Source organism: Pelophylax lessonae, assembly GCF_965119305.1.
Source record: "Pelophylax lessonae genome assembly, chromosome: 10".
Classification (NCBI taxonomy): Eukaryota; Metazoa; Chordata; class Amphibia; order Anura; family Ranidae; genus Pelophylax; species Pelophylax lessonae.
In genome coordinates, this window is record NC_138777.1 from 140,105,847 (window position 1) to 140,132,349 (window position 26,503).

Sequence of the window (26,503 nt, forward strand, 5' to 3'; positions counted from 1 at the left end):
AGAATAGAACAAGCATAGGGAAAAAGACTGCCACCCATACAGTGCGGCCTGCCCACATCCAAAATAGCGCTCGAAAACTGTGCCAAAACACACAGCAAGGCAGAAAATGGCTGCTGCCCTTGCATTGATGAAGCCTGGCTGCCCACACCCAAAATGGCGGTCGAACACGGCGCCGGCGATCAGGAGCCCACGGAACAAGGCCACCGTGGGATTCCACCCCAGGGACCCCCATCAGGACAAGGTAGTAGTCATACATAGGGCTGCAACTAACGATTAATTTGTCGACTAATCTATCGATTATTTTTACATTTAGTCGACTAATCTAACGATTATTTTTATTTTATTTTTTTTGCTTAATTGAGTGTTTTTTTGATAGCTAACTAATCCTGTAATTAATACAGACCCCTCAGTAAGCCCCCCTCCCAGTACAGACCCCTCAGTAAGCCCCCCTCCCAGTACAGACCACTCAGTAAGCCCCCTCCCAGTACAAACCCCTCAGTAAGCCCCCTCCCAGTACAGACCCCTCAGTAAGCCCCCTCCCAGTACAGACCCCACAGTAAGCCCTCCCACCTAGTACAGACCACTTCGTAAGCCCCCCTCCCAGTGCAGACCCCTCAGGCTCACCTGCGATCACATGCTGCTGCTGAAGTGGCGCGTGACATCTCGTCTGTGTGGGACAGTGGGAGGGATCAGCCTGCAGCGACCCCAATCAATCTTAAAACACTGACACCAAAGTATTACACTAGCTGGCAGTGGAGACACTGAGGTGCATACCTCCACCCTTAACTGAAATCCAGTAAACCTTGGCGTCCCCATATGGTCACACTTTGCTGCTTACCAGATTTGTTGATGTAAGAAGCATAACCTGCTGAACATTCACAACCTGGAATCCTCCACAGTCTGCTCCTGCCTCTCACAGAGTCTCTCTATGCAGCTTTAGCCTCGCACCTGCACTAGAAGATGGACCGGGCACCATCACCTCCGAGGCCAGCTGCACCCTCTCCCAGAGTCCAGCTCAATCAAAATGTGAGCCTCGGCAGGATCCACCTCGGGTATGTTCTGCAGGAGTAGGAGCAAGTGTCCCCAAACACTGCCTGATCAGCTACTGGGGAGGAGGTTGAGATCTCTGTCCGGCCGGCAATGCTTAAAGCGGCACTGCAGAAACATCTTGCCGAAAAATCCAACTCTCATGCACAGTGTTCACTGTGCACGGGCATCGAGGGCATTGCATTGGAAGTCTTATTTGAAGTCTCGTACTCGCGGCGGAAGTGACGTATATGGTTGAAACTTTCGGCAAGTTGAAACAACCGGCCGTATCTTTGGTAGGCGAGTCCGGCCAGGGGGCGTGTGACTTCACGTGTTGACGCCTTTCATGCACGGTGACGATTTTTCGTAGTCGACTACGTAGACGGGTCGTTGCAGCCCTAGTCATACACCCCCCCACCCCCCTGGGCATTAAACGCTGCTACAGCACCCCCATTATAGAAGCAGGGAAGGCAGGACCTGTCCTGACAGGCCAGGGAGATCTTACAGAGACCGCAGCTCTGACATATCCAGGAGTGGGCCCAGACCCCCCCACCGATGATTATCTCAGGGACACAGGGGGTAGTATCACTCACCATACCATGGAACGCAGGCTCCGCTCCGAGTCAGCTCCCCTCCCACCCTGAGTGGGGGTGCTGCCAGCCAAGAAGGGTACGCTGCAACCAGGGCATTCCAGGGTGATGTGTCCAAGCGAAAACCTCCATTCACAGTCCCGTCCCCATCCATCGGGGCACCGTCGTGGCTAGGCCTGGGAAGACCACAACCTGCGCACGCTCGTTGGCCAGGCTGGGAGACCATAAGGACTTAGATTATCCAGTGCGAAACCTCAGCCTGGCTGTCGCTTGTAGTTCACCAGGAGGATCCCCCTGACACTAGCTAGCGATAGTGAGAAAAAAATAAACATTTCTCAAAGAAAAAAAAAAAAAGACCGGAGTCCCAGCAGGGAAACCTAGGTCCAACTCCTAACACTAGGCAGCAAGAAACTGATTAGTAAGCTGGATGTGTCTGGGGTAATTTCCAAGGGGACAGCCCTAAGGGTGTGTCTAGTGAAAGGTTTTTCTAAATAGTTTCAATGCCTAGCCTACTCCTGTAGGTGGTGCATTACCCATTTGTGAGGAAACTGAGTTGGCTGCGTCTGTCAGAGGACGTAGGAGAAATCAAAAGTTTTTAGCATTTTAGGCCAATTTGTTTTCTGCTACATATTTTTGGTAAAAAAAAAAATATCGCAATAAGCGTATTTTGATTGGTTTGCGCAAAAGTTATCGCGTCTACTAACTACAGGAAGGATGTTATTTTTATTGTTTTTTTTTTTCTTTTTTAACTAGTAATGGCGGCAATCTGCAATTTTTTGCGGAGCTGCGACATTGTGGCAGACAGATCGGACCCCTGACTGACATTTTTGACACTCTTGGGGGGGGAGCAGTGACATTACTACAGTAATCAGCACTAAAAATATGCACCGTTACTGTAATAATGACACGGGCAGGGAAGCGGCCTCCCCACTGACGAGCGGGGCAGGAGTGTGCCAGTGGCGGTGCACGCTCGCCCCTAGCCTCCTGAGAGTGTGCGACGTACATCTAAGTCACTTTGCCCAGGAGCGGCTGCCTGCCGCAGTAAATCTGCGGTAGGCGGTTAAGTAGTTAAGATCTCATTGTGTACTGCCACAATGCTTCCATGTTGGTGTACATAAAGCGGTCTTGGTTGTTCTACTTTACTGTAGAGTCTTTGTTCTGTTTTGTAAAATTTTGCAAAAACCTTTTTTTAAACCAGTGAATCTGCTATAGGGTAGCCGTTCCGTGCAAAATTACATGCATATTAAGGTTATTCAGCACTTCCGCCTGGAGGGCGCGTACGTTGCTTCTGCTGTGATTAGTCACAGCAGAAGCAAATCAGCACGTGCTGGCCAATGGATATCACGCGGCACCCACCAATCATTAGAAAGACACACAGAATGGGAGCACTGCCTATATAAAAAGGGCAGAGCTCCATTCTGACAGGGGAAAGTGGATTTTCTTTCGCTGCAAAGCAGGCAATAAGATCCATCACATCCGTTAGTAAAAGATGCTCACAAAGTAAACAAAAACACTTGCTAGGCACACATTTAAGCCTTTGAGCGCCCTAGACAATTAACCCCTTCCCAGTCAGTGTCATTCATACAGTGCCAATTTTTAGCACTGATTACTTTATTAGTGTCACTGGTTCCCACAGTGTCAGTATCCGATTGTCTGCAGTAAAAAGTCACTGATCGCCGCCATTACTGGCGTAAAAAATAAATAAATTGCAGTATACATCCCATAGTTTGTAGACGCTATAACTTTTGCGCAAACCAATCAATATATGCTTATTGGAATTACATATTGGCCAAAATTTAAGACATTTGATTAACATTTTTATTGGATAGGTTTTTTTTTTTTAATCAAAATTGTCCATCTTTTTTGCTTATAGCGAAAAAAAAAAATAAAAAAAACGCAACAGTGATCAAGTACCACCAAATGAAAGCTCTATTTGTGAGGAAAAGGACATAAATTGAATTTGTGTACAGGGTTGCATGACCACGCAATTGTCAGTAAAAGTAATGCAGTGCTGCATTTTAAAAAATGGCCTGCTCATGAAGGGGGGGCAAATCTTCCGGAGGTCAAGTGGTTAATATTGCAAAAAGGGAAATCAGCGCAATTAGATATAAAGTGATGCAGTGCTTAGACCCAATAATTTGGGACAATGAATAAATAAATGTGAATATACAGCAGGTATATGAAACCTCCCTCACTGGCGGGAGTAAAAACCTGTAAACTATATACAGCGCTATATAAAATCAAATAAGTGACAATGTGCATCATAAAAATAAATATTCCACTTAAAGTGCAATATATAAATAAATATTCCTCTTAAGGTGCAATATATAATGTCCATAAAGTGCATGAAAAGTCCATTAAACATGGATAAAACCGTGAGCAAAAACTCAATCAAGGTGCTTGATAGAGGTTTCCATATACAGTGGGTACGGAAAGTATTCAGACCCCCTTAAATTTTTCACTCTTTGTTATATTGCAGCCATTTGCTAAAATCATTTAAGTTCATTCTTCTTCCTCATGAATGTACACATAGCACCCCATACTGACAGAAAAACACAGAATTGTTGACATTGTTGCAGATTTATTAAAAAAGAAAAACTGAAATATCACATGGTCCTAAGTATTCAGACCCTTTGCTCAGTATTTAGTAGAAGCCCCCTTTTGATCTAATACAGCCAGGAGTCTTTTTGGGAAAGATGCAACAAGTCTTTCACACCTGGATTTGGGGATCCTCTGCCATTCCTCCTTGCAGATCCTCTCCAGTTCTGTCAGGTTGGATGGTAAACGTTGGTGGACAGCCATTTTTAGGTCTCTCCAGAGATGCTCAATTGGGTTTAAGTCAGGGCTCTGGCTGGGCCATTCAAGAACAGTCACGGAGTTGTTGTGAAGCCACTCCTTCGTTATTTTAGCTGTGTGCTTAGGGTCATTGTCTTGTTGGAAGGTAAACCTTCGGCCCAGTCTGAGGTCTAGAGCACTCTGGAGAAGGTTTCTGTCCAGGATATCCCTGTACTTGGCCGCATTCATCTTTCCCTCGATTGCAACCAGTCGTCCTGTCCCTGCAGCTGAAAAACACCCCCACAGCATGATGCTGCCACCACCATGCTTCACTGTTGGGACTGTATTGGACAGGTGATGAGCAGTGCCTGGTTTTCTCCACACATACCACTTAGAATTAAGGCCAAAAAGTTCTATTTTGGTCTCATCAGACCAGAGAATCTTATTTCTCACCATCTTGGAGTCCTTCAGGTGTTTTTTTAGCAAACTCCATGTGGGCTTTCATGTGTCTTACACTGAGGAAAGGCTTCCGTCGTGCCACTCTGCCATAAAGCCCCGACTGGTGGAGGGCTGCAGTGATGGTTGACTTTCTACAACTTTCTCCCATCTCCTGACTGCATCTCTGGAGCTCAGCCACAGTGATCTTTGGGTTCTTCTTTACTTCTCTCACCAAGGCTCTTCTCCCCCGATAGCTCAGTTTGGCCGGACGGCAAGCTCTAGGAAGGGTTCTGGTCGTCCCAAACGTCTTCCATTTGAGGATTATGGAGGCCACTGTGCTCTTAGGAACCTTAAGTGCAGCAGAAATCTTTTTGTAACCTTGGCCAGATCTGTGCCTTGCCACAATTCTGTCTATGAGCTCTTCAGGCAGTTCCTTTAACCTCATGATTCTCATTTGCTCTGACATGCATTGTGATCTGGAAGGTCTTATATAGACAGGTGTGTGGCTTTCCTAATCAAGTCCAATCAGTATAATCAAACCCAGCTGGACTCAAATGAAGGTGTACAACCATCTCAAGGATGATCAGAAGAAATGGAAAGCACCTGAGTTAAAAATATTTGAGTGTCAAAGCAAAGGGTCTGAATACTTAGGACCATGTGATATTTCAGTTTTTCTTTTTTAATAAATCTGCAACAATGTCAACAATTCTGTGTTTTTCTGTCAGTATGGGGTGCTATGTGTACATTCATGAGGAAGAAGAATGAACTTAAATGATTTTAGCAAATGGCTGCAATATAACAAAGTGAAAAATTTAAGGGGGTCTGAATACTTTCCGTACCCACTGTATAAAGTGCAAGTGACACCACCACCATTTTAGCCACAAGATGGCCTCTCACCTCACTGAAGCATTAAACCAGCAATGAATCCTCAATAAGGATAAGCCCAGTCTAAGGGATGCCACTTCCTGGATCGATCTCTCACAATTCCATGGATATAGTATGTGGGTAGAGATGATAAAGCATCTAAGTGTACACTGCTATTATCCTTTTATTAAAATCACATACAAAAGTGGAGATACACTCACATGAATCAGCACAATAGGCTTGTGCGGACCGTACACGCCAAACAGTACAATAGCTGGAGGGAGCCGTGCTGATGGGTCGCCGCTCGTCCGTCCGAGTCTCCGCCCCCTATACGCGTGGCGTCTTACGCTTTCACGTCACGACTTCGTCAGCACTTTACTTTTGAATGCACTTTATGAACATTAATCGGACACTGACACTGTGGGACCCCTACTGACGAAGTCGTGACGCGAAAGCGTAAGACGCCACGCGTATAGGGGGCGGAGACTCGGACGGACGAGCGGCGACCCATCAGCACGGCTCCCTCCAGCTATTGTACTGTTTGGCGTGTACGGCCCGCACAAGCCTATTGTGCTGATTCATGTGAGTGTATCTCCACTTTTGTATGTGATTTTAATAAAAGGATAATAGCAGTGTACACTTAGATGCTTTATCATCTCTACCCACATACTATATCCATGGAATTGTGAGAGATCGATCCAGGAAGTGGCATCCCTTAGACTGGGCTTATCCTTATTGAGGATTCATTGCTGGTTTAATGCTTCAGTGAGGCGAGAGGCCATCTTGTGGCTAAACGGTGGTTGTGTCACTTGCACTTTATATATGAAAACATCTATCAAGCGCCTTCATTGAGTTTTTGCTCACAGTTTTATCCATGTTTAGTGGACTTTTCATGCACTTTACTTTTGAATGCACTTTATGGACATTCTATATTGCACCTTAAGAGGAATATTTATTTATATATTGCACTTTAAGAGGAATATTTATTTTTATGATGCACACTGTCACTTCCATTTGATTTTATATAGCGCTGTATATATATTGTTTACAAGTGGTTAATATTACCTATAGGGAAAAAAAGGTTTAAACTGCGTTTGGGTACATATAGTGCTAACAAATGTAAAAAGCTGCAAACATACTATGGAATATAAAAATAGTCACAAAATTATAAACGAAAATGTTGCGCTAATTTTCACGCAGCTCCATATAAAATTATTGACCATTGGGACGTCCCAAAGCAGTATTTGCATGAGGGGTGGGGGAAACGCACAAAAAACGTTATTCCCAACAAGGCTAAAACTTTAGCCAACCAGAGAACATAGAGCTAAACCAGGAACAGGAGCTCACCTGGACAAAAACCCTCAAAGAGACTAAGTCTCTTTCAACAGCAGCCTGCAAAACCTTGTGGCCAAAAGAAGCATCCGAGGATACCAACATATCCACTTTATAAAATTCTGTAATTTTGCACCGAGCCTACATACCATTCCTATCCATGCCTTCTCTGTGGGGTAGACAAACCCAAAAAGCTCTGGTCTTGTCACCCAATCGCATCCTTTTGGGACCAGGTGAAAAAATTTGCTGAAACCGTCACAGGCCGAACCCCGAAGGACATCTTTCCGTTGCGGTTTGGTGACCTGGCTCCTGTCGACCCCAACATCTCAAAATCCCAACACTATTACTCAACGAAACAAGGCTTGGCTATTAACCTGCTTTATGATAGCCAGATGAGCTATTCTCAAAAGCTGGTCTTCCACAATCCCTCCAAGCACCCTGGATGTCAAACAAGATCTACTAAATCTTCTGCGCAAAGAAAAACTCGACACTGAACTTCCCTCTACCACTATGTCCTCCCGATTTCTTGGCAAATGGCTACTTTTTATCAACACAACCTTATCAAGTAACTTTGTTTCTGCAGCCATCTCTCCTTATCCACCGATATCAGCCTTCCCATAGCATAGCCCGTCTGGCTGACTCTCCCCCTTAACCTAAAACAACTTCAACAGATTCAAGGGGCAGTTATCTCTCTAATCCCACTGGACCCTCGCTTTTTTCCTTTGCGCTCACCCCAGAAACACTACCTGCATCACTGGTTTACCTTACAATGGTTTTATCCTCATACCCCCCTCCCTCCCCCTGGTAACCCACCCCCCTTTCTCCCCCCTTTATGAGTAATTGTATACATCTAGCTGCTCTGTCATTAGGAAGCCTACCTAGCAAACCTAAGTCTCCTTTTCCATCCATTGTCCCCCATTACAAGCTCCCGAGGTCGAACCTGGTTTACCAGCCCTCCACAGGCAGCAGGGCAAGTTTTTCCAACAGTAAGGACTTCATTCACATTGGGGGGGCCCCCCTAGCACCTTCCCTTCCGCTCAGCTGGCCCGACGGGCTGGCTGGGAGGGGGTCGGGACAATCCCGCCTGTCCTTCCATTATATCCATTATCATCCCGGCTTCACCAAACACAGCTCTATCAAAAGCCATGTCACCAGTGTACACACTTGTCAAATGTAATGTCCATTATCTAGACTCCATGATGTACCAGTTGTAAGCTATATTTTACTTTGTAAAACCACTGACTGTTTTGTGTAACCCGTGATGTTCACGGTTTATTTTGTTTGCCTAAGAAAAACTGAAATATAAAAAATTAAAATAAAAAGCTTAGGTGATGGACTGGCTAAGCATGTCTCCAGACCTAAACCCTATTGAGCATCTGTGGAGCATCCTCAAATGGAAGGTGGAGGAGCGCAAGGTCTCTATCCACCAGATCAGTGAAGTCTTCATGGAGGAGTGGAAGAGGACTCTAGTGGCAAACCTGTGAAGCTCTGATTAACTACATGCCAATGAGGGTTAAGGCAGTGATGGAAAATAATGGTGGCCACACAAAATATTGAAACTTTGGGGCCAATTTGGACATTTTCACTAAGGGTGTACTCATTTTTGTTGCCAGCGGTTTAGACATTAATGGCTGTGTGTTGAGTTATTATGAGGGGACGGCAACGTTACACTGTCTGTATATACCCCTATTTATTCCTATGTAGAGACCAAATCCCAGTAATTATTGGTCTACCAGGAGGAGTTTGTAGATTTTTATGGATTTTTGGGAGACCGTACATGACCGGGAGTTTAGGAGCTGACAAAACCAAAAAAAAGTTTCTCTTTCTTAATGATATCATTTCTATACCCCCTGTTAACTAAACTATTCCAATTTCTGTTTAAATTCCGAAGTGGGATCTTCCAGCTGGTCTTAAAACCAAATTCTGCCTTTCCAATAAATGGAGACCCATGGTAATTAGTTATTTATTCCCAACCTATTTCACCTTAATATAAAGCTATAGGCATGTTTAAAAAAAAAAAAAAAAAAAAAGCCAAATAAAATATTTAGTTATACTCACCGAAAAACAGGTGTGTGCCCAGATTTCGGTTTGTTCCATGTAAAATGTGATGGAACAGACAAAAACTGATCAGTGAAGGAGTCTTTTCTGAGTGGAAGTGGAGAACCAGTACTATCCTCCGAAGTGGTTTCAAGAGTTGGAGATAAATTTCCCTGATCCTTAACACAAAGATCACTCTTTCCGAGCAATGTGGCATTTTGATCTTCAGAGGTCTTTCGCGTTTTAAGAGGAATATCAGTTTCCTGGAAGCACTGAGAGGGTGATCCACTATTCGCTGCATTGTAAGACAAACAAATCCATGTGTCTTCGGTAACACTTCCCCTGGGAGAATGGCTAGGTGATGGTGTGGGTGAGTGATGGGGAGAACTTTGATAGATCTCTGCACTGGAGTGTCTTCTTTTGCCATAAGGAGATGAGGGCCTTGATGGAGGCCTTGAAGTAGGCCGAGGACTAAGCCAGTTTTCATCAGTAATGCTAGTTCTAGGAGAGTGGCATGGGGATTGTCTTGGAGAGAGAGAGGCACCATAGCAAAATGGTTGCCACGCATCATCATTAGGAAAGCGTCTGGGAGAGCCACTAGGAGAGGTCAGTGGTGAGCCCAAACTAAAACGTGCTGCTGCCTCATTCAGTTCTGACTCAACATCATCGTAGATGTGGGAAACTGATTCACAAGAAGATGCATCAGAGAACCAGCTTCTGGAAGATATGCTACTTCCAGGGCTTGGACTTAAAGATGGCTCTCTATAAGAGGGTTCAAGCTGGAGATGGAGATGGTTACGGGAAGGCCTTTCAATGTAATCATTTTCAAAGTCACCTTTTCGCAGTTCTTGTGTGGTTTCAGTATCTCGGTGGCAGTTAGGGGATATTGATGTAATCTGAATGCTGGGACATTCAAAAGGCTTTGGTCCTCCAGAAGGACTGCACTTTTGTTCATGGACTTCATTAGTGCCATCAAAGGTTTTAAAGCCTTGAAAACAGGGGGTGGAAGTACAAGCTGAGTTGTGAGGTTGATGACCATGCCATGGGGTACAAATAGGCTGGCTTACTGCTGATAAAGGCTGGTCTACATTGAAGATATAAAATGATGCGCTGTCATCAGGCTCAAGATCTGAGGGGAAAAAGTAAAGAAAAGCTCTAATTAGAAAGTAATAAGGATTGTGACTATGTACATGAATAATCTGACAAAAGATAAAAAGGTGTTTTTACCTTCATGCATTGTAAGCATAAAAAAAAGGAACAAAAATGTAAAAAATGTGTGCAACTCCCTCCTACCCTCCAGCCCCTCCTTATACTTACCTGAGCCCAATCTTGATCCAGCGATGTGCACCAAAGTAGCTTTCTGGGCTCTCTGCCTCCTCATTGGCTCAGACAGCAGCGGAAGACACTTGAGAGATCCTGCAAAGTATGGGAGAAACTGCTCAATAGGGGTGCCAAGCTTGTAGCATCATACTCAAGACTTGAGGTTGTATTGGTGCCAAAAGGTACGTCAAAGTATTGAGCAAAGGCTGTGAATACTTATGTACATGAAAAACTACACTCTAGTCTATCCGATTTATGCATTTTTTGTTTTTGCACCTAAGATTTACACTTCTCAACCAGTGGAACTTTTGTATAGGAGTCAATTGTTTTTCACACTGTAGATGTGGAATTTTGTTTTCATTCAGCACTTTATTGCAGAGATGTTTTTCTTTTAGGTTTACTATGTAAATAATAAGGGATTGACAATTGAGCAGCACAGCACATATTGGTTTAAACATTTTAAATTATATTTATATATTTTTTTGCAGACATATGCTAAGGTTGAGTTTAAATCAGGTTTATGCCTATTAAGTAGATCTCCAAGATGACAGATGAACGTGATTAAAACTCAAGGCAATAAGGGACGGCGCTACAACAGTGTATAAAAAAAAAAAAAAAAAAAAAAGAAGACGTATATACAGATTTGATACATATGAAGTGCACTGGTGCTTCAATAAATATACGTGCATGTGCAAATGATCATAATATAATATTAGAACAGTATTAAAGTGAATGTGCAAAACAGTGTATGCAAATTAATGCACACCATTCAACAAGTAAAAATATTGAATCACATTCCCAAAAATAATATGGTACTGAAACCAAACTGTAAACAAATGTCCAAAATGTGATGTGCAACAGTGATATAAAAAGGTCCGTTATTCCGTGGATGTCGTGATCCAAAAATTATAGTGACAGCAGTGCAGCTTTCCCACATACGGTATCCAACAATAAGTGCAATGGCCGCTCACCCTTAAACAAAATATAATTGCGTGCTCACAAAAACCAAATGGTTGGTTAGGGGGATTCACTCCTTTGTAGGCAATTCTCTGCTCATATAAAAATAGAATCTCCATAGTATAGTATGTATAGTATGTATAAAAAAAACGACTGTAATGGAAAAATAGTACTTTACAATCAAGTAGACAGTAGCAGGTATAACAAATAACTGGACCGAGGGGTCCCATGATCGTAACCACTGCACTGCTGTCACCATAATTTTTGGATCACTACATCCAAGGAAAAACTGACCTTTTTATATCACTGTTACACATCACATTTTGGACATTTGCTTACAGTTTGGTTTCAGTACCATATTTTTTTGGGACTATTTTCACTGTGGTATGAATTCATATAAACTGACCCGAGAGGTGCTCCGGCCCTATACAGCCAGCGATTCCCCTCCCTCCTCTAAGCCTGGTGGTGTGAGACTCCAGGGGACCAAGGCAGACAGCAGCAGAGCCGATATCTCTGCATATTTTCTGCGACGCACCCCTCTGACTGGTCAGTCAGTAAAGGACCGCTCCAAGATGGCGCCGACCCGCCCGCCTGCAGCGGGACACGCGGCAGGTAAACGGACTGAGAAGGGCAGCGCTCCTCTGATGGAGACACAGGATGTCCGCGCTAAGAGCCCACACCATCCAGCCTCTCCAATGGCACCTCATCTGGGATGTGCGGCGGTGTCTCCGATCCAGTCGGCCCTGACATGGCGGTCTCAGACTGGAATGGCAGAAAATCCTCGTTACCATACCCACTAAACAAGACATCACAGAGATGGCGGCATCCATCGTAAGTACTCTTACTCAAGAGATTAGAGTTGATCTCTCAAGAGTGGTAGAATCAGGACACACCATACTGTCTTCCAAAGTAACTGCTCTTGAAACTTCATATACAGCAATACAAAGGCAGTTAAAAATCCTGCAATTACAACAAGATGATGCAGAAAATCGCAGCAGACGAAATAATGTCCGGCTACGTGGACTCCCACAGTCAATCCAGGGCCCAGAATTGAGGTCTAAAATAACCGCAATTTTTAATGAGCTCTTGGCGCGACCCCCCACAGAGGCCATAGAACTGGACCGGGTCCACAGAGCACGTGCCCCCCCCCCGAAGTCTAGGCAAAGACCACCCACGAGATGTGCTAGCAAGAGTACATTTTTTTCTATCAAGGAAGAGATCATGAGGAAAGCCTGGGTAAGGGGTCCTCTGGATAATGAGGGGTTTACCATACGCCTACTTCCAGATCTATCCCAGCGCACGTTAAGGATGTGGGCCCTCCTGAAGCCTCTATTGGAGGTAATACGCTCAGTGGGAGCTACCTATCATTGGGGACACCCCTTCCACTTGGTTGTCCAGAAGGGGGGATCCTCTTATGTCCTGCGTTGGTTGGACCAAGCACCGTGACTTTTCACTTTCTTGGACACTTCACCAATCCCTATTCCTGATTGGTTAGAAGACCCTCGTAACCAACTCTCTTTAACCCCCCTCTCCAACAGATCTCAACATTTAAGGGGTCAACAACATGGAACTGATATTTCTAGAAACATATGGGAAGATCCCGTGCCTACTGTGTGAAGAGATCAAATTAATAATACTTTGTATATAAAACTCTTAGAAGTCTTTGGTTATCTTTGGGCCCCTTAGGGGCCAGGGTAACATGGAATAGAGGAGGGAGGTGAAAGAGTGTATCGTTGTGCCTTACTGAAATATTATATTTCAGAATACATTTCAGCTAGTGGGCTCTTGAACACACCTCATTCATACATCCTTTGACACTTGGTAGTTGTATTTTTGCATATGGACGACAGACATTGATAGGTGTTTACATATTAAACACCTTTCATTCATTTGGACACTTAACAAGTTAGGCTTCGCATAGAGATTACAGACAACACCTGAACACAATTGACAATTGCTTACATTAACACATCAGACAGCTGAACACAGACGGAGCGGCTTTTCCACAAACACAATTTCAGACACGAGACACCCCACATTGACAGAGATGTATGGGGAACACAAGGGCTTTTTTATGTATTGTCTTAGTATATATATTTTATTGTTAAGTTGACCCATGAATTGTAACTGGTTTAAACTGTTTTTTGCCGCTCAAATTTCCTTTAAATATGTGAGCCAAACTTGAAATAAATTAGATGTATCTACCTTAAGCTTAAGTCGCTGTGTGTCGTTGCATCTCCTGGCCAGCGAGGGGGAATTCACTACACAGGGGGAGTTAGGACTGAAGGGCCGTAAATCATCTTGCAATTGCCTCCTGACGAGATTGAGCTAACAGGAGGGATATGTGATAAACCTTAAGTGGGGAGGTGGGATATAGGGGAGCAATGGACTCATAAGATGATGCTATAGGAGGGAAGTGGATAAAGCGATGCAGTTATTATCATGCTTATATTAAGATTATAATGTCCCTCCATATTATTCTCACTTGTTCTCCCCTGTCTCTATCCCCCCACATGTTTTAATAAGATATAGGGCTATCACCTGCGGGCTGGGGTTATGTGTACTGTATTTTGTATTCCTTTTTTGCTTTGATTATGCTTTTTTTTCTTGCATACCGAGTGTGCATTTTCTTTTGGTTTTTTGTATACTCTACTGAGCTATTTTGCCTTCTACCTATCTCCCCCATATTAGGCCACGCTAAATTGCGCAAGGTTAAATATTAACCCTTATTTAGATTTATTACCTACGGACTGATAGGAAAGGGGAAGAATAATAAAAACTTTTCTTTCCTCCCTTTTTTTTTTTCTTCTCTCTCTCCCTTTCCCCCCACCCATCCGGCCGAGACGAGGACATAGAGGTGAGACATGGCGCCTCCAGCAGGTGAGATGATATCAAACCTCAAATTGATTTCTTTAAATGTCCGAGGGTTGTCCACCACAGAAAAACGCTCACGATTGTTATCAGATATGCGACGAAGCCACACCCATATAGCTTTTTTTCAAGAAACCTATTTTAAGAAAGAGTCGATCCCCAGATTGTATAATAGGGATTTCCCTTGGGCATACCATGCTCCCTCGCCCATCCCCAAAGCGAAAGGCGTGAGTATAGTCATATCCAAAAATATCCCATGGGCATTTAGGGCCCTACAGGCCGACCCCCAGGGCAGGTATTTGAGGATTAAAGGGAAGCTAGGACAAAGAGTAATTACTCTGGTGAATGTATATTTCCCCAATGCCAATCAAATACCCTTCATGCAGTCTTTAACATTGATCATATTGGAATTTCTTGAGGGGCATCTGATAATGGGAGGAGATTTAAATTTTTCACCAGAGCCCCTCATAGATACTTCACGAGGAATATCCCAGTTATCTTACTCTCGATTAAACAGATTGAAGAGGGAAATATCCCTCTTAGACCTGGTTGATCCATGGCGAATAATGCACCCTGAGGAGAGGGACTATACTTACTACTCAGCCACACACAATACCTACTCTAGAATAGACAGATTTATGGTATCCCAGAACGACCTCCCTCTGATTGCCGCTACTCATATAGATTAATTTTCCTTTTCAGATCATGTACCTGTTCATTTGCTGTTTGAGTGGGACTCTGGGCCACCGAGATTGGCGACATGGAGATTAAATGAATTCCTCCTGCAGATTGCCACAGCCAGGGCTGAAATTGATGTAGCCCTGACAGTTTTTTGCGAACAACACTGACTCATCACAAACACCCGGGATAATATGGGAAGCACATAAGTGTGTTATTCGGGGAGTAATAATGAGGATAGGCTCCAGACACAAACGGGATTGAGAGAGGGCGGTAACTGCGCTTTTAGAACGTATTACAACATTAAGCCTTTCCCATAAACAGTCTCTGGCGAGAGAACACCTACTCCCCCTTATGAAAGCACGGGAAGTGTTAAACAAATTATTTCAGAGAACAGTGCGGAACCTTATGATAACTAGAAGAAAATACTATGAGTTTTCAGATAAACCGGGGACAATGTTGGCAAGAACTTTGCGCGGGCCACAAAAACGCACAGCTATTTCACAAATACAAAACACAAATGGTGGGAAAATTCATTCCTCAGTTGAGATCGCAGAGGAATTCAAGGCGTATTATAAAGCCCTATATAATCTGCCACCCCCAGATGTAATTAAGAACACACAGGAGAAAATTAACGAGGCGATGGCATATATACAAGCATCTGGTATGCCTCCTATGTCGCCAGAACAGACGGCAGCTATGGAGGGCAAAATTACTGAAAAAGAACTGACCCTGGCCTTGTCTCAATCTAAGCGACATAAGGCTCCCGGCCCTGATGGATTTATCCTTCCATATTTCCAACAATTTATGCAACATTTGAAGACCCCTTTATTATTATTGTATCTCAACTCGATTGTAGAAGGAGGAAGTATGCCTCTAGATTCTCTGAGGGCCTACATAACTCTTATACATAAGGAGGGAAAGGATCCATCACTGTGTGAGAGTTATCGCCCGATCTCCCTGCTCAATACCAACCTTAAATTGTTCGCCAAGGTGTTGGCAAACCGATTAATACCTTATATCCCACAATTGGTACACTGGGATCAGGTCGGTTTTGTTCCAACCAGGGAGGCGAGCGATAACTCGACCCGAGTGGTGGATCTGATACATAGTGTTCGATCAACGCAAACCCGCATGATGTTACTCTCTACAGACGCTGAAAAGGCCTTTGACAGGGTGGCCTGGGATTTTATCAAGGCCACCCTGTCATACATTGGCCTAGGACCGTGGATGTTGGGCGGCATAATGGCCCCATATACATCACCCACGGTGGCAGTACGGGTCAATGGGTGGAGATCGGATTTCTTTGAGATCAACAATGGTACGCAACAAGGTGGTCCATTATCCCCTTTGATTTTCATCCTAACCTTAGAACCATTCTTGTGTACAATACGCAAGGATGGAAATATCACAGGTGTCCAGGTGGTGGGAGAACACCACAAGGTAGCAGCGTTTGCTGATGATTTGATTTTTTTCGTGACGAATCCTATTAAATCTTTGCCGCATATACTGGAAGCACTTCAGGTATATGGCAACATATCTTACTATAAGATAAATCTCTCTAAATCTGCAGCCTTGGATGTCTCTGTGCCCCTGGACACCTGGAGAGTTATATGTACAGTCTTTCCCTTCCATTGGTCCACCAGCTCGATAAAATATCTTGGGGTGAATATCACGGCGGATCCTGGAGATCTTTACCCAGCAAATTTCCTGCCCCTTCTGGGGACTATTCGTTTGAATATTCAAAGTTGGCAAACACTTGCACTGACTTGGTTTGGCCGATGTAGTGCACTTAAAATGAACATATTGCCACGTATATTATACGTTATGCAAGCTCTCCCAATATCAGTTCCTGGGTTGTTTTTTTCTCAAATACAAGCACTGTTCCAATCTTTCGTGTGGGCCACCAAATCCCCTCGGATTGGGTTGCAGACCCTCACTCTCCCTAAAGATAGGGGGGGATTGGCCTACCAGATCTTCAATAGTATAGGGCCCTACATCTTATGCGAGTATTGGATTGGCACTGCAATTCCACTACAAAACAATGGGTATCTCTAGAGAATGGGATGGCTGGCCGGCTTGTTCCCTTGGCCCCCTAGACACCAATCTTGGCGAATGATATACTCTATATTCGCATCCGACAATTGGGCCTACATTACGTGAATCCCGTAGGGTACAAAGCCAGAACCGTTGATATCTCCTATGACACCAATTTTGGGTAACCCTGAATTCCTTCCAGGTTGCATGAACAACAGGGTGATTGCGTTGGCCCAGGTGGGGAGGGTGCTCCTCATGGATGTTTGGACAGAGAAAGATCCGCCATCTCATTCGGAGATTAAGGCATGGCCAGATTTGAATCTGGATCCTTTAAGTATCTTACAAATTTGACACTTTCTTCTATATCTTCAAAGGCACGGCTATACCCCGCAAGCATTGTCCCCATTTGAGACATTATGCAAGGGGGGATCACCTATTCCACATGCACTTTTTTTCTATGCAATGTTGGGAGAAACAGTGAAGGAACAACCTCTGCCATATATACGACAATGGGAATATGATCTTAAAGTCTCTTTCACCCCCATACAAATCAAAAAAAAATTATCAACTGTACATGGGTCTTCTCTGGCCAGTAGATATCAGGAAACTAGCTACAAAATTCTCACGCGCTGGTACAGAGTCCCTGCACTCTTGCATAGAATGGAAGGGTCGATTCCAGATTGTTGTTGGGGATGTGGTGCTGAGGGAGGCACAATGATACATATTTTTTGGACCTGTCCCTCTTTGAGGGATTTTTGGAGGGAGGTCGCTCTGGTGGTTAAGGAACTTACCTCGGTAGAGGTGGGCGAAGATCCAGCACTGTGCCTACTTCATCTTACGAGGGGATCAATCAGGAAATATAGGAAATCTTTGATAGCCCACTTACTTAATGCTGCGAAAGCTTGCATTCCAGCAATGTGGAGACAGACATGACCTCCTACGCGACAAATGTGGGCCGCAAGAGTAAATGAAATACATCGTATGGAACTCCTAACTGCGGCATTAAACAATTCTGAGGAGCAAATACGAATACATTGGTCACCATGGTCACAATTTACAAGTTCCGATGAGTATATACAGCAAAATCTCTAATTCTAGGGACAACCCCCTTATGTGTACAAGGAGTGAGCCTCTAGATGCCCCTGACTCGGCTGTAATCGATGGGGGTTTTCCCTACCTTTCTCTTTTTTTTCCCTACCCCCCCCCCCCCCCCTTGTTTTTTTTTCTTCCTTTTTTTAATCGGTCTGTGGGTGGAGCCCCCTAGGGGGGGACAAATGGGATACGTACGGAGAGGTAGAAGGATGATACATAAAATCTGCTTTATTTTTTTTATTCCTTTATAAAGTTAAATGGAATATTGCGATTGTCCTTATAACAACAGCTCTATATGGTTTAGATGCCCTTTTAAACAGGAAAAATTTCACCTTACCTTTTTTTTTTCTCACATATATAATGACTTAAAGTTACACATTAAATGATTTTACAATATAAGCCACGTATGACACATATTAAAAATATTTACACTCTTTTTTTTTTCTTTTCTCTCCGCTTTTTCGCTTTGATGACTGTTAAATGACACCACAATATATATGTCACGTACAAAACACATTGTTAAAAATATACACAGCCTTTATTAACTTTATAAACGTACATTGAGGAATTATCCCCTCCCCTTTGTTTTTATTTTTCTTTTTTCCTTTCTCACACTAAAGCCCCGTACACACGTACCGATTGTCGGCCGTAAATATTCGGCCGACGACCGATCGGCCGATTGTAGGCTTGTTAGTATGATGCTTCCGACAGCGCATTTTCGGCCGAACAGAATCTGTCGTGCAAGCATTAAAATTTTTGTTGGCCAACACCAGAACGGCCGATTGTTCGCCAGTCAGTACAGAATTCGGCCGACAATCAGCAGATTTGCAAGACTGGGCATGCTCAGAGAAGAAAAAACACAGGGAAAGTTAACCATCACATGACATCACTTCTGCAGTCGGCGGACAAAATTCGTGTGCAGTCTTTTGCACTTTTAAGCGGACAGGACAGCCCTGGACAAAAGACGGCCGATCGGTCGGCCGACGATCGGTACGTGTGTACGAGGCATAAGTTTGGAGTATGTGTGTTCACTTTATACGGATTGTTTTATATTTGTTGTGTTTATTTGCACTTTTCACGATCGGTATTGGATCAGGAATTAAAAGAAAGAGGAAGGGAAAAGATGTCCTCTCTCTTTTTCTTTTTTTTTTTCCCCTTTTCTTTCTTTTTCTTAGTATTTTTTATGTATATTGTATTGAATGTGGTATCTTCCTGTTTTAAGAGACATCTGAAAGATGAAACGTATTGTATCCTTAAACAAAAAAATGTAATAAAAATGCTTTAAATAAAAAAAAAATCAGAGTTAGAACTTACCGGTAACTCTGTTTCCAGGAGTCTTCCAGGACAGCCCTTGAGAGATGGAGCTCCTCCTACCAGACCGGAAACACATTGCCATCAGCTCTTAAAAGGCGGTCCCTCAGGCACCTGGTCAGTTTTATCCAAGAACCGAAGGACAGAGCTGAAAAACAGTTAAAACATAAATATGGAACAGTACATCAATTCATTTTATCAATGTATAAGAAAGGGTGGCAACCTGCTGTCCTGGAAGACTCCTGGAAACAGAGTTACCGGTAAGTTCTAACTCTGATTTTTCCCCAGTCGTCTTCCAGGACAGCCCTTGAGAGGATTAACAAGTACTCACCCAGTTCCTTTTAGGGGGGGACCACTGCTTGGAGGACTTTCCTTCCAAACACCTGATCCTGGCTACCCAAAACATCCAGACGGTAGTGTCGGACGAATGTTGACATGCTTGACCACGTTGCGGCCTTGCAAATCTGCTCAGGGGTAGCACCGGCTCTTTCTGCCCAAGATGTGGCTAATGCCCTTGTGGAGTGTGCCTTGAGTCCCTCTGGCGGGTCTAGGTGCAAGATTTTGTATCCCTCTGAGATAGCCATCTTGATCCATCTGGCTATGGTCCCTTTGGAAGCCTGCTTTCCCTTGCGTTTTCCTGAGAACAGGATAAACAGGGACTCAGATGTTCTGAAGCCCTTTGTCGCTTCTAGGTAGGCAATGAGGCACCTTCTGACATCCAAATGGTGCAGTTGTTCTTCCTTGTCATTGGATGGCCTATTGCAGAAGGGGGGTAGTATGTCCTGGCTTCTGTGAAAGGTAGAGGCGACCTTGGGTATAAACGTCTGGTCGGTCCTGAGAATGACCCTGTCCTCAAGAATTTGTAGGAAGGGTTCTCTAACGGAAAGAGCTTGTAGTTCGCCAACTCTGCGAGCGGAGGTTATGGCGACAAGAAAAACTGTCTTTAGGGAAATTGATCTTAAGGAAGCCTCTGATAATGGCTCAAAGGGTTCCTTAATAAGCGCCCTTAAAACGGTAGATAAGTCCCAAGTCGGAAATTTACGACAAGGTACTGGTCTAAGTCTAGAGATTGCCTTGCAGAATCTGCTAATAAGGGGATCCTGTTGTAAGGAAAACTGTAAATAAACTGATAGGGCCGCAATCTGTACCTTAATAGTGCTTAAGGACAGGCCCTTGTCGATACCCTCCTGTAGAAATTCTAGAATAGTAGGTGAGTCTGGCTCTCCTTTTTTGGATTGCGCCAGCCACAAGTTAAACCTCCTCCAGACATTCTGGTAAATAGCTCTTGTGACTGGCTTTCGGCTCTGTAGCAAGGTCTTGATCACCTTGTCAGAGAGCCCTTTTGATCTTAAGATGTCCGATTCAGATACCAGGCTGCCAAGTTTAGCATGGCTGGCCTGGGATGAAGTACTGGTCCCTGCGACAGCAGGTTCCGGTTGACGGGTAACATCCATGGTTGTTGATCTGTCAGGGATAGTAGCAGTGAAAACCAAGCCCTCTTCGGCCAGAATGGCGCAATCATAGTTACATAGTTACAAAGTAGGTGAGGTTGAATAAAGACAATAGTCCATCCAGTTCAACCTGTGTAGGTGTGAGTGGCTGTAATCTCGCATACCCCTGAATGTTCTGATCCTTGAGATGTACGTCTAGAAGTCTTTTGAAAGCCACCATATTACCTGCAGAAACCACCTCTTGTGGTAGAGAATTCCACAACCTTGTAGACCTAACAGTAAAGAACCCCCCACGTTGCCTGAGGTTAAAACGCTTCTCCTCTAATCGCATTGTATGCCCCCGAGTCCTCATGCAATCCCTGCGACTGAACAGCTTTTCTTCTAAGCCTAGCTCCCCATTGAGATATTTAAAAATTGCTATCATGTCCCCCCTTAGGCATCTCTTCTCCAGGGAGAATAAATCAAGCGATTGCAGACGCTCCTCATAATCAAGGTCCTCCAATCCCCTAATTAGTTTAGTTGCCCTTCTCTGGACCCTCTCCAGCTCCAACACATCCCTTCTGAGGACTGGTGACCAGAACTGGACAGCATACTCCAGATGCGGTCGGACCAGAGTTTTATAAAGTGGAAGGATTATAGTCTTATCTCTGGAATACATCCCTTTCTTTATGCATGCTAATATTCTGCTGGCTTTGGCAGCTGCTGCTTGACATTGCATGCTGTTGCCTAGTCTATCATCCACCAATACTCCCAGATCTTTCTCCATTTTTGATTCTCCCAGGGGTTCCCCTCCTAACGTGTATTGTGCTTTTATGTTGCTAGTCCCCAAGTGCAAAACCTTACACTTCTCCACGTTAAACCTCATTTGCCAAGTAGTTGCCCACTCCATTATTTTGTCCAGGTCATTCTGTAGGATATCTGCTTCATGCTGTGCTGTTATTGCCCTGCCTAATTCATCTGCAAAAACTGATATTGAACTACAGATCCCGTCCTCAATGCTGTTTATGAATAAATTGAACAAGGTTGGTCCTAGGACTGAGCCTTGGGGGACCCCGCTTACTACCTCAGACCAGTCTGAGTATGCGCTGTTTATTACCACCCTTTGGACACGCCCTTTTAGCCAGTTCCGTATCCAAGAGCAAACCCTGCCGTCGATACCTGCAGACCTTATTTTATAAATTAAGCGCTTATGGGGAACTGTATCGAACGCCTTAGCGAAATCCAAGTACACCACATCCACTGGTCTGCCCCTATCTAGCTCACAGCTCACCTCCTCATAGAATGTTAAGAGATTGGTTTGACAAGAACGCCCATTTGTAAACCCGTGCTGGTTACTACTAATGATGCTGTTGTCCTTAGCAAACTCTACGATGTAGTCCCTTATCATCCCCTCCAGAAGTTTACATACTACTGATGTCAGACTGACAGGCCTATAATTTCCCGGGATATGCCTCTGGCCCTTTTTGAATATCGGAATCACGTTAGCTTTCCTCCACTCCCCTGGTACATCTCCTGTCCTAATACTGTCCGCAAAGATCAGGAACAGTGGTCTGGATATAACCTTACTGAGTTCCTTGAGTACTCTCGGATGTACGCCATCCGGGCCTGGTGATTTGTTTGTGTCAAGTTTATCCAGCCTTTCCCTGATTTCACCCTCTGTTAGCCATAGTGGCAAGTCCTGTGTATTACTACTAACCATACAGTCATGGTCAGTGTACCCCTCCTTTTCCTGTGTAAAGACTGACGAGAAAAAAGCATTCAGCATGGTTGCTTTTTCAGTGTCTTCTGTAACCATCCTCCCATCATCGTTAATTATGTGTGCAATATGCTCTGCCCTAGTTTTTTTGCTGTTGATATACTTAAAGAATTTCTTTGGGTTTTTTTTTTTTACTATCCTCCGCTATTTGTCTCTCAAAGTCTATTTTAGCCATCTTGATTTCGTGTTTACACTTCTTATTTGCCTCCTTGTATTGGTCGAAAGCCAATACTGTGCCTTCTGATTTATATTTCCTGAAGGCCATTTTTTTTCCCCTAATAAGATTTTTAACGCTATGGTTTGGCCAGCCAGGTTTGGCTTTGTCTCTTCTAAATTTATTTCCCATAGGAATGCACTGCAAGATGCCTTTGCTTAATATATTCCTAAAGCATTCCCATTTTTCCTCTGTGGTCAGGGATCCCAGGGTTCGGTCCCAGTTTACCCTTTCCATCAACGAGTACAATTTTGGAAAGTCTGCCCTTCTGAAGTTAAGGGTTCTTATGTTCCCCACTTGCCTTGCTATATTGTTATTTACGCTAGATGTGATCATCCTGTGATTGCTAGAGCCCAGGTTGTCCTGGACCCCTACCTCAGGATTAACGTAGTGTGTTCTGTCCTGAATTTTGCTAGGACCCTTGGGATTAGAAAAAGAGGGGGGAAGGCGTAGCATAGTCTGAAAGTCCATGCGGTCTGAAACGCATCTACTGCCATCGGCTGATCTCGAGGACTGAGCGAGCAAAAATCTGGCAGTTTGGTGTTCGCTTTGTTGGCGAATAAGTCTATCTCTGGATAACCCCATCTGGATGTTATCTGTGAGAAGACTCCAGGGTCTAAGGACCACTCTTGTGAGATCAGTTGTCTGCTCAAAAAGTCTGCAAGGTCGTTCTGAGTACCCTTGAGGTGCACCGCTGAGAGGGACTTTAAATTCTGCTCTGCCCAGCGAAAGATTCCCTGTGCTACCCTCATTAGGGTGGGACTTCTGGTCCCTCCCTGCTTGTTTAGGTATGCCACGGAAGTTATGTTGTCTGACCTCACTTGTACGTGTTGGCCCCTGAGTTGCTCCTGGAAGGTTGCGATTCCCTTCTCTATGGCCTTCAGTTCCCTGCAATTGGATGAACTGTGTCCTTCTGAAAAGGACCAGACTCCCTGTGTCCATTGATTCCCTAGATGGGCTCCCCATCCCCAGCTGCTGGCATCCATTGTTAGGATGCATGAAATCTGAACTGTCCATGGCAGTCCCTTGTTTAGGTTGTTGTGGTTCCTCCACCACCATAGCTCCTGTTTTACTCCTGCTGGGATAAGGACCTCGTCTTCTAGATCTCTGTTCCCGAGGTTCTGTAGGAGAAAGGCTTGTAGTAGTCTCTGATGGAATCTGGCCCACCCGACTGCTGGAATAGAAGACGTCATGAGCCCAAGTACCGACATAATTTGTCTTATTGATTTTGGAAGGTTGGTCTGTAGTTCTGCTGTTCTTTGACCTATGTGCCTGATTTTCTCCTCTGGAAGTATCATCGCTTGTTCTCTTGAGCGGATGATATATCCCAGGAACACCATCTCCTGTGACGGTATGAGGTTTGACTTTCTGGTATTGATTATCCATCCTAGACGGGCAAGCCATTCCTGAGCCACTATTAGATCCGCAACCAACTTTTTCTTTGGTGGGAGCCATGAACAGCAGATCGTCTAGATACGGGATTATATTTATGGCTCTGAGTCTCAGGGGAGCCAGAGCCTCTGCTAGGATCTTCGAGAAAATTCTTGGCGATGACGAGAGTCCAAACGGAAGCGCTCTGCTTTGGAAATGATGGATCCCTTCCCCGATCTTTATTGCTATGCGCAGATGTTTCTGGGATCCCTCCCTTATGGGGATGTGGAGATAAGCATCTTTTAGGTCCATCGCTGCCATAAAACAATCTTTTTGGAGCAAATTCCTCACGGAGTAAATTGACTCCATGCGGAATTTTTTGTACCTTATGGCGGTGTTCAAAGGCTTAAGATTCATTATCAATCGGAATTTTCCTGAGGGTTTCTGCACTAGGAACACATGCGAATAGAAACCCTTTCCTTCCTCTCGTTTTGGTACGGGAACTAGGACCTTTTGATCCACCATCTCACCTATAAGCAGTGGCAGAGCCTGTGCTTTTGCCGGGTCCCTTGGTAGATTGGTAATTGTCAATCTTGAGGGGGGGTTTTCTGCTGAATTCCAAAGCATAACACCTCTCGATGACTCCCCTGACAAAACTGTTGGAGGTTTTAGCCATTGGGGGAGGAATCTCTCCAACCTTCCTCCCACCTGGCCTCCAGCGTCACTGGGTCTTGGGATTTTGGCCAGGAGGGTTAAAGAGCACATTTGCCCTTTGTTTCCCTTTCTGGCCCGTCCAGTGCTTCTTCGGCCTTCCTGTATCCGGTTGACCTCGGTCTTCCCTGGCTTGTCCCCTATAGGGACGAAAAGTCTTCCTTTGAAAGGTCCTCTTTTTGAACGGGAAGGTTTTCTTTCTATCCGCCGTCCGTTCTAAGGCTTCATCCAATTTTGGGCCAAAGAGGAATTTTCCCGAAAATGGGACGCTGCATAATCGCAGTTTTGAGGCTGTGTCTCCGGACCAGGTTTTGAGCCATAATGCTCTTCTGGCTGAGACGGAAAGCGCAGCTGATCTTGCTGACAATTTTACTGCTTCCGTTGAGGCATCCGAAATAAAGCCTACTGCCTTAAAGAGCATAGGTAAGGACTTTAGCAGCTCTTCTCTTGGGGTACCTGCCGTCAGGTGTTCCTGTAGTTGCTTAAGCCAGAACTCAAAGTTCCTTGCTACACAAGTTGTAGCTAACGCTGGCCTTAAATTGGCCATAGCCGTATCCCATGAACGTTTCAAGATGATATTGTTCCGTTTGTCCATGGGATCCCCTAGGTGTCCCATGTCTTCAAAGGCCAAGTCCGAATGTTTGGACACCTTAGCCAGGGGGGCGTCCAACTTTGGCGCCTGGTTCCACACTGATTCCTCATCATCATCATCAAAAGGGAATCTTCTTTTTAAGGAACCTGAAAAGAATGGTCTCTTTTCAGGTTCTGATCTTGGAGTACCAAATCAGTCATAAGTTTATGTACCGGGAATACCCTAGCCTTCTTTTTGTTCAGGGCTTGGTACATCTTATCGTGTCTAGATAAGGGGGCCTCCTCTTCCTTTATTTCCAGGGTCTCATGAATGGCCCCCAGAAGGTCCTGGACTTCCTCTATGGAGAGCCTGTATCCGGTGGGTTTGACGGCCTCTCCCTGTCCCGAACCTGATTGGGAGGAGTCGGGGTCCGTGACCCTAGAGGGGTCTTCCCTGCTCAGCACTGGTTCCCCTGAACCTGAGGCTACGGGAGTAGGCGGGGAGGAGGGGCCTGGTGGAGTAGCGGTGGGTACTTGCACCTCTGCGATTAATTTCCTGAAGGACGCAAAGGTAGAGTGTACCTCGTCCTTAAATGAGGAGAGAAATTTTGAGAAAGGTGAATCCTCCTCGGCTTTCAATATGGCCGAGATGCATGCTGGGCATAGGGTCTTTGAATAATTGGAGGAAAGCCTGGTGGCACAGGAGGGGCATTTTTTCTTTTAAGTCTTAGAAGTTCCTTTAGAGGGTTCCTTCTAAGAAAGGGGTACATAGGCAAACAAATTTTACTAATTATGACACACAAAAAAAGGAAAAAAAAAAAAAAATTAAAAAAAACAAACAAAACCCCTCTCTCTGCCTCCCTGTTCCACTGAAAAGTCCTATAAGGACTCTTCAGTGCTTCACCCCTTCCATCCACCACTATGCTGCATACCGTTCACAGGAGAAGGATACTGGCAAGTGCCAGCCTACCTGTGCTGAGCCGGTGTTCGTCTCCCCTGCGGTGTGTGGAACCTCCATCGCCTGGTCTGTAGGATCCGCACTGCATTCGGCATCTTGTGCAGGCTTCCTCTTCCTTTAACACCGGCTCCGGCCCTCCCCTTC

General features: G+C 44.6%; 1 protein-coding gene across 1 annotated transcript in view; it reads right to left on the bottom strand.

Annotated features, from left to right (window-relative positions):
• The window catches only part of NFATC3 (nuclear factor of activated T cells 3), a 973,084-nt gene that overhangs the window by 835,477 nt on the left and 111,104 nt on the right, over nucleotides 1-26,503 (bottom strand). The window contains exon 2 of the mRNA XM_082271077.1: nucleotides 9,084-10,191. Within this exon, the coding sequence (XP_082127203.1) occupies nucleotides 9,084-10,191 (1,108 nt within the window). The remainder of the gene's footprint in view (nucleotides 1-9,083; nucleotides 10,192-26,503) is intronic.